Source organism: Syngnathus typhle, linkage group LG10 (assembly GCF_033458585.1).
Source record: "Syngnathus typhle isolate RoL2023-S1 ecotype Sweden linkage group LG10, RoL_Styp_1.0, whole genome shotgun sequence".
Lineage (NCBI taxonomy): Eukaryota > Metazoa > Chordata > Actinopteri > Syngnathiformes > Syngnathidae > Syngnathus > Syngnathus typhle.
This window is the reverse complement of record NC_083747.1, coordinates 3,058,981-3,075,021: the sequence shown is the minus strand read 5'-3', so window position 1 is coordinate 3,075,021 and position 16,041 is coordinate 3,058,981. Positions and strand designations below refer to the sequence as shown.

General features: G+C 45.1%; 2 protein-coding genes and 1 long non-coding RNA gene across 10 annotated transcripts; 1 reads left to right on the top strand and 2 right to left on the bottom strand.

The window, feature by feature from the left end:
* Nucleotides 1-1,097: 1,097 nt before the first annotated feature.
* On the top strand, nucleotides 1,098-12,774 carry chrnb2 (cholinergic receptor, nicotinic, beta 2). The gene is made up of 6 exons (XM_061289623.1): nucleotides 1,098-1,236; nucleotides 7,928-8,073; nucleotides 9,141-9,185; nucleotides 9,860-9,969; nucleotides 10,577-11,687; nucleotides 12,621-12,774. The coding sequence occupies exons 1-6, from the start codon at nucleotides 1,164-1,166 to the stop codon at nucleotides 12,768-12,770; spliced, it is 1,635 nt and encodes a 544-aa protein (XP_061145607.1). The 5' UTR covers nucleotides 1,098-1,163; the 3' UTR covers nucleotides 12,771-12,774.
* On the bottom strand, nucleotides 1,121-10,607 carry LOC133161265 (uncharacterized). 5 transcript variants are annotated; one of them, XR_009716042.1, is made up of 10 exons: nucleotides 10,052-10,607; nucleotides 9,820-9,960; nucleotides 6,996-7,048; nucleotides 6,747-6,919; nucleotides 6,523-6,653; nucleotides 3,231-3,306; nucleotides 3,037-3,122; nucleotides 2,608-2,975; nucleotides 2,238-2,361; nucleotides 1,121-1,244 (listed from the first exon to the last, which is right to left on the bottom strand). It is a non-coding gene; the product is annotated as an uncharacterized LOC133161265 (long non-coding RNA). The 5 variants fall into 5 exon arrangements; XR_009716038.1 differs by having other exon boundaries at nucleotides 1,219-1,387; nucleotides 6,996-7,153; XR_009716041.1 differs by having other exon boundaries at nucleotides 6,747-7,153.
* Nucleotides 12,618-15,996, bottom strand: s100t (S100 calcium binding protein T). Of its 4 annotated transcripts, none has more exons than XR_009716037.1 (4): nucleotides 15,187-15,996; nucleotides 14,904-15,061; nucleotides 14,618-14,721; nucleotides 12,618-12,845 (listed from the first exon to the last, which is right to left on the bottom strand). XR_009716037.1 is itself a non-coding variant. In XM_061289627.1 (4 exons), exons 2-4 carry the CDS (start codon nucleotides 15,346-15,348, stop codon nucleotides 14,697-14,699), a joined length of 345 nt encoding a protein of 114 aa, XP_061145611.1. In that variant the 5' UTR covers nucleotide 15,349; nucleotides 15,675-15,996; the 3' UTR covers nucleotides 14,381-14,696. The 4 variants fall into 4 exon arrangements, 2 of the variants coding, with proteins under 2 accessions (XP_061145611.1, XP_061145609.1); XR_009716036.1 differs by lacking the exon at nucleotides 12,618-12,845 and adding an exon at nucleotides 12,861-13,005; XM_061289627.1 differs by lacking the exon at nucleotides 12,618-12,845 and having other exon boundaries at nucleotides 14,381-14,721; nucleotides 15,187-15,349; nucleotides 15,675-15,996.
* Between the last annotated feature and the right edge of the window lie 45 nt (nucleotides 15,997-16,041).

Here is a 16,041-nt window from a genome sequence, read left to right as displayed (position 1 = left end):
TGCAAGTAATTTATCAGTCAAGGTGAAACAGGTCGCTGCGTCTTGCACTTTTTTGGATTTCTTTGCATCACCGCGGCAACCGCCTCCTCCTCCTCCTTCCCTCCCTCCCTTCCTCGCACTTTACTTTGTTGTCTTTTCACACTCATCCATCATTCTTTTCGGATCGCTGTGACTCACCACTGACTTGCTCTGAAAACACAGTCTTCAACCTCCCCATAACGCACATCAAATATTACCTCCGCCAAGGGTAAAAGGTCAAGGTTCGTGCAGGCGTTACACAAATTAGGATTTTGGTGCGAATTTGAATAATGTAAAATGTTCACTCAACAATTGATTTCAAGTGCATCACTTAATTTGCTGATTGCTACCAACGACCAATCAGCTCTTGTTTTCTCTAGCTGAGCCGTGATTGGTTGTTGCCTAAGCTCTGAGTTAATGTGACGTCATTTTTGGTCGACAGCACATGACAAAATGGCCAACCCTGTGAAATGGATAAAAACAGGTGGATTGTGCTGCATAAATAATCTGTATTAAACAGAATATAGTAGCGGGACTGCATAAAACATATTGCAAAAAAAAAAATTGTGGGGGTGATGAAGAAGCTGCACATTGAGAAACAACTATTCAAGTGTAAAAATTCGATTCGAACCCAGGACTGCGAGGCATTTGTGTTAACCACTACCTCCACCGTGCCACCTACATGAAGGAATCCCAATATTAGACAATGATGTGAAGTTCTACAAGCACAACAATCATCTGAGTTGTGCGGGTGTACCTAATGTTCTGTCCCGTGTGGTTGCATATTAAACAGTGACTTTGCGTGGGGAAGGCGTCGTTCGCCGAGATGCGGAGGGAGACAGGAGAAGGGGGGAGGAACCACATCCTCCCCTTCCGCCACTCCTCCGCAGACCACCTCCATCCCTCCCTCCCTCCCTTTCTCCCTCCAGCCCTCCCCACTCGCAGCCGGAGCACGAGCTCACCTGCGGACGATTTCCATATGCGTCCTCTCCCCTTGGTGGTCCTCCATCGTCGGCGCAGGAGCTCACCATGACGTCAGGGTACCGCAGGTAGCCGCTGAAGGGAGGTTTTGTGTCGTGAGGAAGAAGAAGAAGAGGATTCTCCGCGGTCCTCGTTGAACACCTTTCGGGCTCGGAAGGGTGACGATGAGGAGGATGAGGATGATGGAGGAAGGCTGGCTGCTGATGTTGCTCCTGGCGCTGCTCGCCATTGCGGGAGGTGAGTAACTATCACCGCCATCCATTTATGAATTCAAATTCCGTGTGGAGTCGGTGCACGCGTGGAATGTTTGGGGGAAAGAGAGGAGGAAGAGGAGTCACCCACCATCTTTTCCCGTGCCACCTAACGCCCGCCACGCACTCATTATTCTCTGTCGGCGGAAAAAGCACCATAGATGGCTTTAGGTTAAATGTACTGTCACTTTAAATGTGGATCCAGTGTCACAAAAATATCGCAGCATTGATTTATTAATGAGGCTTTTAATACACTGACTAAAATGTTTTTACTCGAATTTGAAGATAGCAGCAATATGTGTACTATATGTTACATAATTTCTAGTATTTTAGATATTTTTAATAAAATTGTAAAATGTTTGGTTTTTTATAGTTTCAAAATGTTTTGTTTTTAATACATTTGCAATATTCTTTATATGGCATATATCAAATAGATTTTCATGACTTATTGGTAATCACTAAATATACACGTTTTAATATATCTGATATATTTTTTGGATATATTTATAAATGCATAATTAGACTAGTGCAATCTGTCATTTGGATTTATAATTCTTATATTTTATGCAGTTCTTTTTAAAATGATTTTTAATACATTTGTTACATATTGAATCTATTTGGATGATATAGTGAACGTTTCCTTTCATTGATATGCTTTATAAAAATGAGTAAATATTTTTTTATTTTGGTGGCATTTTAGTTTGAAAAATGAGAAGTGACTCTCAATGACTATACCTGATTAATACGTTTAATTAAAGTTATATATTTAAATCTTTTTATATTACATTTGTATTATATTTAATATATTTGATGTATTTTGTCATTAGTTTTATCCCATTTATCTATTTTTAATTTATAAGAAATATTTCCTAATATTATTTCGGAGGGGGACAGTATAATCACACCATAAATTACAACTAATAACAGTGAACGATGTGCACACTGCGAGAACTAATGGGATCAGTGTATAATGTAAAGTTATTTTACCTCTGAAAATAGAACCTGTTATCACCCGCCCACACATTCTTCCATTCTCCGTCCCTCATTAACACGGAGGTCTCGGACTTCAGCGGGCAGGTTAATCAGAGGCAGGTTGAGCTAAACAACTTCCCTGTCATCAAGGACAAAACGACACTCAGCAATGGAGGAAACAAACATGGGCGAGTCTCGCTCATTTTTTGGGGTGTTGCTTCCCTGAAAATCTGTTTTTACCGTGTGTTCGTTGAAATGTAATATATTGATAACAATAATACAGTTTTGCTTAGCAAATGGTTTGATCCACCTGGCCCCTCCCACTTTATCCTAGACCCGCCCCTGTTAGCTGCATGCATGCTTAATGAACTTTTGGAGTACTTACTGTAAGAGAAATGAAACTGCCTCTGTTGTTTCTCATAGAATAATTTACTGGCAGCGAGTGGGGAAAAAAAAAAGTATTAATTGGTCCTCAGGGAATCTTGCTCAGGAGTTTCAGCCATGCTTTGGGACACAGCTCATAACCAATCGAGCAATCTGGAGCTCAATTAATTTGACAGTTTAACGGAAATATTTTGGACAATTTTAACTGCTGGTAGTTTTGGGGTGATGTTGAGTCTGGACAGTGGCGGGACAAGGGAAGTTTAAACGGCACACTTTGGACACACCCAGAGCTGGCGATGATGTCATCGACAGATTACAGGATGGCGTGTCGCCGTGTGAAAGTGTGCACAGCCGCTACTTGGCTGGATCCTGTGGATAAAGGGAGGGATGAGTCTTCTGTTACGGCTTGGATGCGGCAAGAGCCTTGTACCTGAACACACCGGTGTTGGACAGACCACAGGCCACAAAAGTCGGCCTTTGTTGCACTGGAACAATCCATCAAACGGAATTAAATCCCTTGAGTAGATTCGAAATATTAGGAGCAGCGCACGTATCATGCAAAAAACTGTCAAAAGTACAAATTTGTCTCCAGAGAAGATGTACAAATAATACAGAAGTACTTACAAAGATAAGTGGATAACCATAATCCAACGCTGTCCTTTTGGTTCTGCTACATGGAAAGTGTCAACGCTTCCTCCTTCTGAAAATGAGCAAAGCTTAGCGACATTAGATGAACAATCTTTTGGTCTAAACCAGCGGGAAAAAAAAATATTTTCACTTCCTGGTCGGCTGCTGCATGCATCAGCACTTCCAAATTTGGGCATAATAGCAACCCGGGCGACGTCATCTTTCCATGCTGTGAATTGAGTTACGAGTTTAGGGTGGATCGGATGGAACTCATAAATCAAGGTGTCACAATGTTATTATAATGTCACGGGTCAACGCGAGGGCACTGAGAGCTCAAACAAAATGCGACTTGAGCGCTAATTAGACATTCGTCCTTTAGGGTGAAAATGTGATTAGCATTATTCTCCTCCCATGTTTGGGCACATGTTTGGCGGAACACTCACAACACACACACACACACACATTGTGAAATTCATTCAATCAGCCTTTAAAACGCAACACGTGCTTAGAAATCATCCACGCTCTCGTTGGCTTTTAATGAGCATGATGGCGGCGGCGGCGCTGGCACGGCGGAGCATCCCGTTGAGCCGAGACGAGGCGAACGGATGGGACGTTTTACGCCTGGACGCACCGGCGAGTCTCGTCAGGGGCGAATACGTGTGATCAAGGGAGACGCGGGGGAAGAATTAAGTCTTTAAATTAAGCGGGCTACGTTTCGACTTTAGCAGAAGTGAACGCGCACGTATGGAGTGCGCAAGGACGCTCAAGGGCACTTCAGTACTGTCGTATGGGGAAGTCCGACGATAGCCCCCCTCCCCTCCCCCGCTGGGCCATGCATAATAAATAGCTTTGCAGTGCGGTGTTGACCTCATGCAAGGGTTACTGCACGATGACGCCATTCAGCAGCGGAAACTCCAGTTGAGTGCCTGAGCTAGTAAAAATGATTTCATTTCAACCTTAAATTAATTTCAGAAGATGCCTGATTTTCATCTCAGCCCAAGACTGGCTACTCGTGTTAGCCACTTATTCATCAAATCGACCGTGACCGCTCCCACAACTGCGCAGCCTGACCTTTCGCAGGAAAAAGCAAGCTAGCTTCAAATTTTAGGAGAACATTTAAGCAACACCGTAAAACCTGCTGGAATGTTTGTAGGACTTTTGAAGCGAGATCAAACTGTCCTCAGGCCATAACATTTTGATCTTTAGCTCGACACAACCTCAAAACAGTATGTTCAGCTTGGAAATGTAAATATCGCTCCTTCCTATATGTCACAGAGCTGTCAGGGTTAAGGTCAAGGGTCACGGGTAAGCCGATGCCCATGTATCTGGCTTTAAATGAGAGTTGGGATATACTGTGCCAACGACACGCACCTATAGACAAGCATGCATTCACGCTCGAATTCACACCAGTGGGTCGATTTAAAGCTTCAATGAACCTCCATGTGCATGTTTTTGGAATGTGGGAAGAAGAAACTCAAAACACAGGGAGGAACACGCAAACCGACATTTGAACTCGGGACCTCGCGACGACGAAGCAGATCTGCCATCTACAATGGCATCAACGTTGTACACAGGACACATGATTGTGTACTTTTTTTGAATTCAAACACCAAAAATGTGTTTGTCGCACCGTGACGCCTTTGTTAGTGTGTGCGAGGGCGACAACAAATTATTTCCCCGTCACCGCTACAAGTTCTGCTCAGTCAGTCAGACTGTCATCACTGCTCTGCTGCACCACTGATCTCTGCAGCATCTCAACAACCCCCCCCTTCCTCCTCCCCCTCCCTCGCTCTCCCCGTCGGCATGTCTGCATTGACTTTCCGTCGCCAACCTTTTTGGAGCCGTTCCCAACACACTGCAGCAAGATCACGTACCGGCTCGCACGTGCGGCCGTCCGCAACAGATGTGTGCGTCTGGGCTTGTGCACGAATGTGTGTCGGCGGTGCTAACCCGGGAGATTAGCACAGCGCGGTGGAGGGAGAGCAGAGGTTTAATAGAAACTTAAACAGGCCCCGCTAGAAGAAGAAGATAAGAGTCGGGCAACGTGGTTGTTAATTAAGATTTAAGGCGCTTTTCTTGTCATGAAACGTGGTTGTGAAACTTTTTGGCGAGAAATTGAATTGAAAAAAAAAAAGAGACATTGAGCGTACTCTTTGACAAATCCATTCACTCCCAAAGACGGATTTAGACGTCTTTTCAGACTCTGCACATTTAATCCAAGGTATTTATTTAATTTGTATTTTTTTTCCCAAAATATTTTTAGGAGTTTAATTAATTGATTGAACTGATTAAATGCCCTGTACATTTTAGTAAATATTTTTTGTTAGTATAGCAAAATTCAAATTTTGTTTTACAGTAGAAAGGGAATTGTTGTATCATGGCAGTACTTGCTAGCCCGTACGCACGATCAATATTGACATTTCCGTTTTGTTGGCATCATGAAACCAATTGGCCGCTGCCAGGAGTTCACTGGATGTGCACCGTTATTGATTTATAAATATTAGAGCAAATAATGATCCCTGCTGCGGCCAAAAAGCCTCTTTAAGCGAGTACCTAGCGAGGAAGGCAAGTTTATTTTTTATGATGGCCCTCATAAAAAGAGTCAAATTCTGTTTAACTCTCCTATGCCCTCATTTTTGCGAAGACCTCGGAAAAATGATGTGAACCCGCATGTGTGTGTTTGCTTGTGCACGCGTGGCGGTGCGTAATTTCTTTCGCTCCGAAGTCTAATGGGAAGTCCTGCTGAAATATTCATAGTGTCACATTGAGTTTGCAATATTTGAGCTTGAAAACAAGTAGGATCAGTCTTTGGCTAGCAGCCACATTACAAAAACTCCGCTCGGCCTTTAGTGGGACACAGACAGACCTTCTTTAAAAAAGAAGAAATAAAAAAATGGGAGGAGCCATTTAGCATTTCAGATAGTCAGCTGGGTCATCCATGTGTGATTTAACAAAAATACAGAGCGGTATAAAGGTCTATGTCCACACCCACAACGGCGCAAATCGCCAGCTCGCACATGTTTGCAAAATCACCAAGATTGCTTTAAGATGCACCTGCGTATTCTTTTTTACGCTGCAAGCCGTGCTCCATTTGCATGACGGTAAAGGCCCGAAACCACAACGGGAATGTTTCTCAGGCGAGGTTGAACTATTTGTCCATCTGTTTGTTCGACTACATTTACACTTTGCTCCCGGAGGCCATGACAGCCCCATTTTCCCCAAACGTATTACGTCATTGAATTTTGGCCCTTCATTTTGTCTATTTTCAACTTGATCTAAATTGTCTTACTTTCTTTCACGGTCTTTGTGACAGGCCACGGGGCTTTCATTTTCTTCTCACGGCTACATTTTGTTAACATTCACGGTTTATCATGGCCGCCGGAATGCTTCCATACGTTTGTGACGTTCTGCCAAGGCTTTCTAAAAATGAAACAACACACAAACACACAAAAAGTGATAACACAACTTTTGCCATATTCTTTCCAAAAAAAAAAGGACTGGCTTCTTTCTTACCAGACAGGAGCCTTCCAGACTTTCTTTGAGCATCAGCCACATGATGAGATGAGTTCTGCTCCATCATTGTTTAAGTGGACCGCTTCCTCCTTCCTGTCTCACAGTGCTCTTATTGCCTTGAGCTTATGGGAGTATTGCACATTAGTCATATGGCTCCGGAATGCTTATTTCCCCTATGAAGATGTGCATACAGCTGAACTCATACGCCATAAATAAAACCGATGCTACACACACACGGCGAAGACAGACCTCGCATTGATGATGTTGTATTAGCCAGGGAAGAGTCAATAAATGGACAGCGTCTGTCAGCAATACATTCAGAGGAGATGGCGATAACAGGGAGAAGGAGACAGACGGTAAAAGGACATACGGGTCGTCTCGGATGCTGCAAAAGGATGGGAAAGAGTCTGGAGAACACAAAGGTTTGCGTGATGGGACCGGAATAGAGTCCTCATTGATCCTACGACAGAGGCTATCATTCCGCTTGGCTGAGTAAAGCCCGGCGGCGCTACAGGGCACCGTCGGACGGAAAATACACATGAATATGTGCAGTGACATGCGGGACAACAGGGGAGAGCACAAGAAGACTCTGAAATAATTTGGCTAGCTTGAAAAAGAAAATGGACTCCACTCAAAAATGGGATATTTAAAACCATTTTGCATTTAAGCAATCTTGATGACTGTCCATAACCTGGTAGCTGCTTTTCATTTTGTTTTTAACTCAACTATTATATACAGTCCATTTACTGTCTGTTCCAATACTTTTGCTCACTTCAAAAGTGGGTGGCCAAAATAGATGTCCTGATTGGGTGATTAAAAAACGTTCTCGTAAATATGTTGAAGGAAGCCTAACGGTGAGAGATAAAGTCAAAGCAAAATAGTCAAGTTATAAATAGTCCTTGGCTTTTGATCCATTTTGTTTTATTATTTCCTTGTGAAAACGCCATGCTATTATATAAGTGTGTGATCCCATTAAGAAGTCATTACGTTCTCCCGGAGTGTGTGAATCAGTCATCGCAAGAGTCGTTTTGTTTTCCTGCTTGGCCGTTAAAAGCTTTTGATTGCAGGGTTGGGATTGTAACCCTGTTAACAGTAAGGAGGGAAAGTGTGAGGTCATCATGGCCGCCAGAAGACAGGAAGGAGTTGTCTTTCCCATCAAACGTACATTTCTGTCATTGCAGGCAGCCTCGGGGCTGATACGGAAGAGCGATTGGTGGAACATCTTTTAAACCCCGCCCACTACAACAAACTGATCCGTCCTGCCACCAACGGATCGGAGCTGGTGACTGTGCAGCTCATGGTGTCGCTGGCCCAACTCATCAGTGTGGTGAGCCACAAACCTCCAAAAGTGTTTTCGTAGTTGTCCATTATGTGATGAAAATCGAGTGAAATCGATTACCGTATTTTCCGCACTATAAGGCGCACCGGATTATAAGGCGCACCTTCAACGAATGGTTCATTCTAAAACTTTGACCATATATAAGATATATACATTTGGCCCGTGGGTCCATATATAAGGCGCACCTGATTATAAAGCGGCTTTTGAGAAAATGGGAGGTTTTTAGGTGCGCCTTATAGTGCGGAAAATACGGTAATCAATGACATCGTTAATAGAGTCGTAGCGCCGGTCTCACGTAAAGACATTTCAACGGATTCATCCTTTAATGCCGATGACCCAATTATCCACCAGTTTTCTAGTAATTATTCCGTTTCAGAATTGTACAAACCGGTCTCTAATTCAAAGATAACGAGTACATTTGGAAAGCATTAATGCACCGACGCCGACTATACGGCAGTGAAATTGATTTTCCCCGAGTGCAAAAAAGTGATTTGCGGTCAGCTCTTAGAGTGGGAGCTGAAAATGAGGCGGTCTAATGATGTAAATCCCAGGAAATGGGAAGTCAAGTGCTAATTTAGCCAGGCTAAAATCCTTATCGTTTCACTTTGATTGAATTCAGAGCGGGTATGTGAGATCCTTGCAAATAAAGTTACCTTCCACTGATTATATCCAACTGATATTGAATATCTTGGTGTATTCCCCCCTTGACAATATTCCAGTTTTATATTAAATCATCAAACTTTGCTGCTATGCCACATTAAACAGTAGTCTTGGAAATCGGAGCTAATTTAAGTGAAGTCCTGGAATGCACCCAAAATGCTTCAAAACAAAATGGCGGACTTCCTCTTTAATTAAGAGAGGGACTTTTGAGATTTTTATCGTATGTTGTATAATAATAGGTTCATCTATTCAATTTGATGTTAATAGGTGAGGTTCATTTGTGCGCAGTTGAGTAAGTTCGTGTTTGGGGTTGATAAAATAGTCAAGTTAGCTTAGCGGTTAGCTAAAATGTGCTTTGTGAGTAACAAACATCTTGTGGTTTTCTTCTTCGGCAGCATGAACGAGAGCAGGTGATGACCACAAACGTCTGGCTGACACAGGTGACCCTTCGCTCTCGAATACACACTCACACGTTTAGTCTAATGGGGCATTAAGATATGATCGCTGGAAAGGCAATTATGTAAGAAAATATGAACTTGTCCCCAATGTTTATTTTTTTTTCTCTCAAATGATTAATGACCTAGTTCAATTCATAGGCAGTGTTAATCAAAACTAAGCCTAGTTATCTTTGTGTATTAAATTGTTTTCATCTTAAAAAAAAACCCGACATGGAGCTATAAATATGTCAGCTTGATTTATTTTTGCTTCTGATAGCAAAGCGAGCAAACGAGGACTGTGTTCTACGCGTACATAAATATGACGGATCATACCAATGAGCGGCATGTCATTTGGACAAAAATTGGACCATTGGATTATTTACAGATTGATTCACAATAAGCGCCGGGTGAGCGCTCTTTGGATGCTAACGCTAACGCCGCCTATCGCGAGCCGCCACGAATGCTAATGAGCGTAAGGCATCACAGTTGTGGTGTGAAACACGTGGCTCCAGGGCTTTATACCGCCGCCATTACAATCCAATCAAGCAAATTGCTCAACGCTCCCTCGTAAAAAGCCAACTAGCGTTTTTGTCGGGGCGATGATTTAAAGGCGGCGAGACAGATTCTTTCCTCTCACCTCTTAAGACGTGTGTGCGTGTTTTGAAACGGGTCGACAGGAGTGGCAGGACTATCGGCTGACTTGGGTCCCCGAGGAGTTTGACGGCATGATGAAGGTCAGGCTGCCCTCCAAACACATCTGGCTGCCTGACGTGGTGCTCTACAACAAGTGAGTGTTGAAAGATCACAAAAATAATCAAGTCACGCAACACATGCTAAATGCTAAACGGCGGGCATTCACGCGGGGTAACCTTGACTGCTCTCAAAGCATTTGGCCTCGTTTATCCATCCGCACACATTGGGGTGGGGGGGGGGGGGGGGTCCGCTAGGTAAGTCACCAGCCTGCTCATCTGGAGAAATTAGTAGCTCAAGCACATACATGAAAAAACTTTGACAGTGCCCGCGCAAGCTAGCGCTCTCCATTTGCAATTGGATATTTCTCGCTATTTCAAAACATGGAATCAAATTGGAACTCATTAAAAGTGGGAACGGGCCATGGAGTGCATGTTTGTGGGTTTGGTGAGGCTTCCTCTCCTTGTTTGTTGCTATATTTGGTGGTCTGCTGAACTGGTTTTGCATAATGAGATTTGTCAGGTTCCATCCTTGTCGATGCTCAGGGGGGGGAAACATGGCCTCCTGTCGCACGTTTGTGTTTACTTTATGAATTTTTCACGGGGTTGAGTGGCTAGCACGGCTGTCTCGCTGGTTTTGGCCTTTGTTGAAAATGGATGCTCGCCGCTCCAGTCTCATTCCCCCCCCCCCCCCGTCTGTTTCAGCGCCGACGGTGTGTACGAGGTGTCGTTCTACTCCAACGCGGTGGTTTCTTACGACGGCAGCATCTTCTGGCTACCGCCGGCCATCTACAAGTCGGCCTGCAAGATCGAGGTCAAGCATTTCCCCTTCGACCAGCAGAACTGCACGCTGCGTTTCCGCTCGTGGACCTACGACCGCACCGAGATCGATTTGGTGCTGCGCGCCGACGTGGCCAGCATGGACGACTTCACGCCCAGCGGCGAGTGGGACATCATCGCCCTGCCGGGTCGGCGGAACGAGAACCCCGCCGACCCGGCCTACGTGGACATCACGTACGACTTCATCATCCGTCGCAAGCCCCTTTTTTACACCATCAACCTCATCATCCCGTGCGTGCTCATCACCTCGCTGGCCATCCTGGTCTTCTACCTGCCGTCCGACTGCGGCGAGAAGATGACGCTGTGCATCTCCGTGCTCCTGGCGCTCACCGTCTTCCTGCTGCTGATCTCCAAGATCGTGCCGCCCACGTCCCTGGACGTTCCCCTGGTGGGCAAGTACCTGATGTTCACCATGGTCCTGGTCACCTTCTCCATCGTCACCAGCGTGTGCGTGCTCAACGTGCACCACCGCTCGCCCACCACGCACACCATGCCCCCGTGGGTCAAGGTGGTCTTCCTCAACAAGCTCCCCGCCTTGCTCTTCATGCGCCAGCCCAGGAATAGCTGCGAGAGGCAACGGCTGCGCCAAAGACGGAGAGCCCAGGAGCAAAAGGAGGGCGGGCGCAGCGGCGAGGCGGGGGCCCTGATGGTGGGGCTGGGCTTGGGCGGCGCGGGGACTTCCACGGCGGGCGTGTTCGCCAAGGAGGACGGCGACCCGTGCACCTGCTATGTGAACAGAGCGTCCGTCAAACAGTTTGGAGGAGATCTGGCGAGCACGGGAGGCGGTTCCATGGACGGTCTGAACAGGGTGAGAGAGACCCGGGAGGGGAGCTCCGGCAACCGCGGGAAGCAAGCCACGGGAGGTCAGGCTCTGACTCAAGCCATCCTGGCTCAAGCCTGTCCGGGTTTTGACGAGGCTGTGGAAGGAGTGCGCTTCATCGCCAACCACATGAAGAGCGAGGATGACGACCAGAGTGTGAGTAGCGTCGTTCCTCCTCGTCTATTTACGGCCCGCACTTGAAAGGCTTGAGAGGGAGATTGATACGTGGCGAGCGAGCTTACATTACCCACTCAACTTGCCACGACGTATCAGAGCTGAACCGATGAGATCGATCCCATCCGGTTTTTAGAATGGCACTCAGTAAAGACCTCCGTCTGGGCTGAGAGCTCTTCAAAATTAGTTTGGGTGGACAAATAAAAGCGGTTGTCCGTCTGCTGTCCATTCAATGACGTTCCAGAGTTTTCAATGGCGCTAGACTAATCAAGGCATGAATCTTTCAGTGTAGCTAAAGCAAATGACGCAATCAGCGTCGACTTCACATTCAACAGTCCTGAAATGATTGCAGTGTTAAGACGCAGAGCACGCAAGAGAACGTTACCTTCGTTCAGTCATCCTTGTCGTTGCCATGCCGACGCCTTTCCTTACACACTCCTCTTTAACCACCTTGATCCGTCATCATCATCGGTGCTTGTCGCTAGCTCCCTCCGTCTCTCCACCTGTCCTCCATCACTCTGGCTGCTCCCACGCCCTTCCCGTCATCCTTGACTCCTGACGAGACCTCATCAGCGCCGCGAGGAGGAACCAGTCTCTGCTTGCATTAACCTCTCGCCTCCATTAACCCCGGCGCGTGCTTTGCGGCGGCGGGATTGTGATGGAGAAAAAAAATGACAGGGCCGGCCGGGAGACTTCTGCTCGGCCGTTGAGTCGCTTTCACGCAGAGACCCTGCAAAATTGAAAAAAAATAGCTTCTGATCTATACATTTGAGGAACAGATATTAATTTCATGCAGGAAAACCGACACATTTCCTTAAAAAGAGATTTTACGGATTAAAAGTACTCGTGGTGTCGGTACTGAGTATCGGTGACTAGAAACGTTTCAGGATCATTTTCTTGGCCTTGCCTCTGCAGGTGAGCGAGGACTGGAAGTATGTCGCCATGGTGATCGACCGCCTCTTCCTGTGGATCTTCATTTTCGTGTGCGTGTTCGGCACCATGGGTATGTTCATGCAGCCCCTCTTCCAGAACTACACAGCCAAGACCATCCACATGCCGGGCTGATCGTCCACACGCCGCCATCGCGCCGACGGGACAGCGCCCCGCCGCCCCGCAGCTGGGAAGGGGGTCTTACCGGATCTGCAAGACAGGAAGTGAACAGCAGCCTCGCCCCCTTTATACTTTTTTTTTTTTTGTTCGGAACTCATTTCTTGTGAAAGGAAAAACTGACTGGCCCTTCCCGCTCGTCGTAAGTCCTCGTCACCTCACCGCGACCGCTTCGTCCCGCCTAGATAGGTCGCTGTCAGGTCATAAGGGGGGGGGGAGGAGGTTTCAAACATATCACGGTTTGTCTATTTTCAATTTGAATTGACATTGTAGGTTCTATCATGTGACCGATAGGCTCGAAAGAATGTGAAGATTATATATGGAGAGATCATGATGTACACGCCTCCTCATTATTGCAAATGGAGAATATGCACATGAGGAGCTCACATGTGACCACCTCCATTTTCTTGCCTTTTTCCTTCCCTCTATTTTTCTCATTTACTTGTTCCCTTATTGCTTTTCTTTCCTCCAATATCTTTTCTTTTTCTCTAGTCTCCATTCTTTTCTGTGTATTTCTCCAATTTCATTTTCTTTTTTAAAATACTGCGCACCTCCCTTTTCTCTCCACCCCTCCCCTTTCTTCCTTCCCTCATCCTCTTAATTGTATGCAAGCGTCCATGACCACATCTTCCAGAAAATACGATGCCATACGCCCCCCCCCCTCCCTTTCCTCTATTAATCAACTTTGATATCATCTTTCCAAACCATTTCCATCTTATTGGATTTTCAGATATATAAGAAAAACATTTCATCTCCAGAACGCCTGTTAAGTGCCGCATGTCCTGCGGCAGAAGAGCAAAAGTTTATTTTTTAGGATTTGTTTTCCCTTTTTTTTTTTTTTCCCGGGCACACGCTGCAGGGTAGGAAGTGCAGCTGAATGAATTTTTTAATAAACAAGAGAGAAATGACAAGAGGATCAACTCTGGCGAATGAGTCACAGCAGCTTAAAAGATTCACAAACAAGAAGCGGGAACGAGGCCAAATGACACTGAATTATATACATTACATAGCGACAGTGTGATGTCGGCCGCTAGCAAGAGCACAAGTCAGCTTTTCACGCAGGGTTTGTTATCGCTGACATTTTTTGGGGTAGATAAAAAATCACTAAATCATATTTAGCTGTGAGTTTGGACACTCGTGCTGATTCTAGAAGGTCGGACAATTTCAAGACCATCCGTGACCTGTCCACTGGTTCCTATTCTTCTCACTGATGCTGCCATTATGACTCACCCCTATGGTTCCCTTCCCTTTCCTTTCACCTTCCCAGAATCCTGCATACTCACCAAGCCCAAACAATGGCAGTCCAATAAAGGTTGTAGGTTGCGATTATTTCAATAACGTGTTTGTATTTTTTTAAGTCACACATTTGAAGGAACACGATGGTGTCATATGGAAGCTTTGTCTATTTTTGTAAAGTGATATATGTCCTAGGGGAGGTTGTCCGTTTGCGTGGGGGTGTGTACAACAATGCATTTCCACATTTCGTAACGAGTCCTCGTTGCCTCGTGATGCCATATATTGTTTTAGAAATTTCTATTTTAACAGTATTCAATCTGCATTAGGGGTTTTTCCCACATTTCCCATTAATCCTCTGCCACAGGACAGAAAGAAAGAAAGAACCATTTCCGGGCTTTCTAATATTGAGGCTGCCCCTGTTTCCTTTTTCATATTTTTACGTGCACACACATATTTAAGAACAGTAATGTTTCTACAGGCGGGATTTGAAACAATTCTTGGTATTTTGGAAAGTTAAACAGCTGGGAAATCTATTTCGGCAAGTTTTGATGAAATAAAAGTTGACTTACTTGTGCTACTTAAAAGTTTGCCCACACAAACGGCCAGTTATCTCGTTCCAAAGCCACACAGTGCCACCTAGCGGCCATTTTACGTCAACAGATGACAGGATGCTCTGAACAAAGATCACATTTATTTTTTCCAAGGGAAATTCCACAGCTTTAATGTGTTACAAAATGCATGAATGGAAACAAGAGGCTGAAATAAACATGAATTTAAAATTTTATGTCAAAAGGTCAACACCGGCTACGCAAATCACTATTCGACTACGTGTATGTTGTGTATCTTTCCTCCTACTTCTTTTCGGGCTTTTCGTTAAACTCCAGGAAGAATTCGTTGCACGCCACAGTGAGGGCACCCACTAGGATGATGAACTCGGTAAAATCCACCTCGCCGTCCCCGTTGGCGTCCAGTTCACGCATAACTTTATCCACTGCCTCCTTATCTTGGGCATTCTGCAAAACAGAAAAAAAAGAAAGAAAAATACAAAAAATATATATAAAATATACATACTAAAAATATATATATAAAACATACATCCTAAAACAATTATATATAAATAAATAAAAAGCACCCATACCCCGAGGTAGTTTTGCAATTCGGTGGTGAGCATCTCCCTGAGCTCGAGCTTGCTCAGCGTGTATTTGTCGCCTTCGTTGCCGGAATACTTGTGGAAGGTCTGGATCATGAGCTGCATGGCATTCTCCAGAGTGGACGCGTTCTCGGACTTGGGCAAGGACATTCTGCCGAGGGGATCATCATAGAAAGCTTTAAACCCTGAAAGCGCTCTGGTGTCAACTATGCTTTATTTCTTCATCGCTAGCTTTTGTACATCTGAGGAGGCCTGAAACCCAAAAGCTGGATATCTTGACATTAAAATGGCTTCTTCAAAAACATGGAGGTCCAAACATGTCAAAAACATGAATAATGTTCAAATTTTTGGTGCCTAATACTATTTGAGTCCTTTACAAGATAACCAACCCTTAAAATGACATCATTAGCGACATGACAAGAGTTTTCTTAAGTTAGGAAGAAAAAAAAAATCTTCAAAATGAACATCATCCTTACCTGACTGGAGGACGAGGGCCGGCCGGAGGTTCAGGTGCACGCAGAGAGCGAAGAGAAAAAAGTAAGTGATGAGCGGGACACCCCCCGTCTTAAATACTCCACCCAACCTCCTCCAGCTTTTTTGTTTCGAGGCCTGCTACGCGTCTATTGGACACCATGAGGATGGTCCCTTCAACCCAGGACCACCTCCAAAAATATGACAAACCCCCAGAATCCTTCAAATACATTTGAACAGGTGGTCTAAAACATCCTTATGTTCCTCACTGTGTGTTTAAATGTGCCATTATATTAAAAGTCTTTCCAAGCAAGACCTGTAAGCAGATTGCGTTGCAGATCCGATCCCAATCAGAAGGATCCGGTTCCGGTC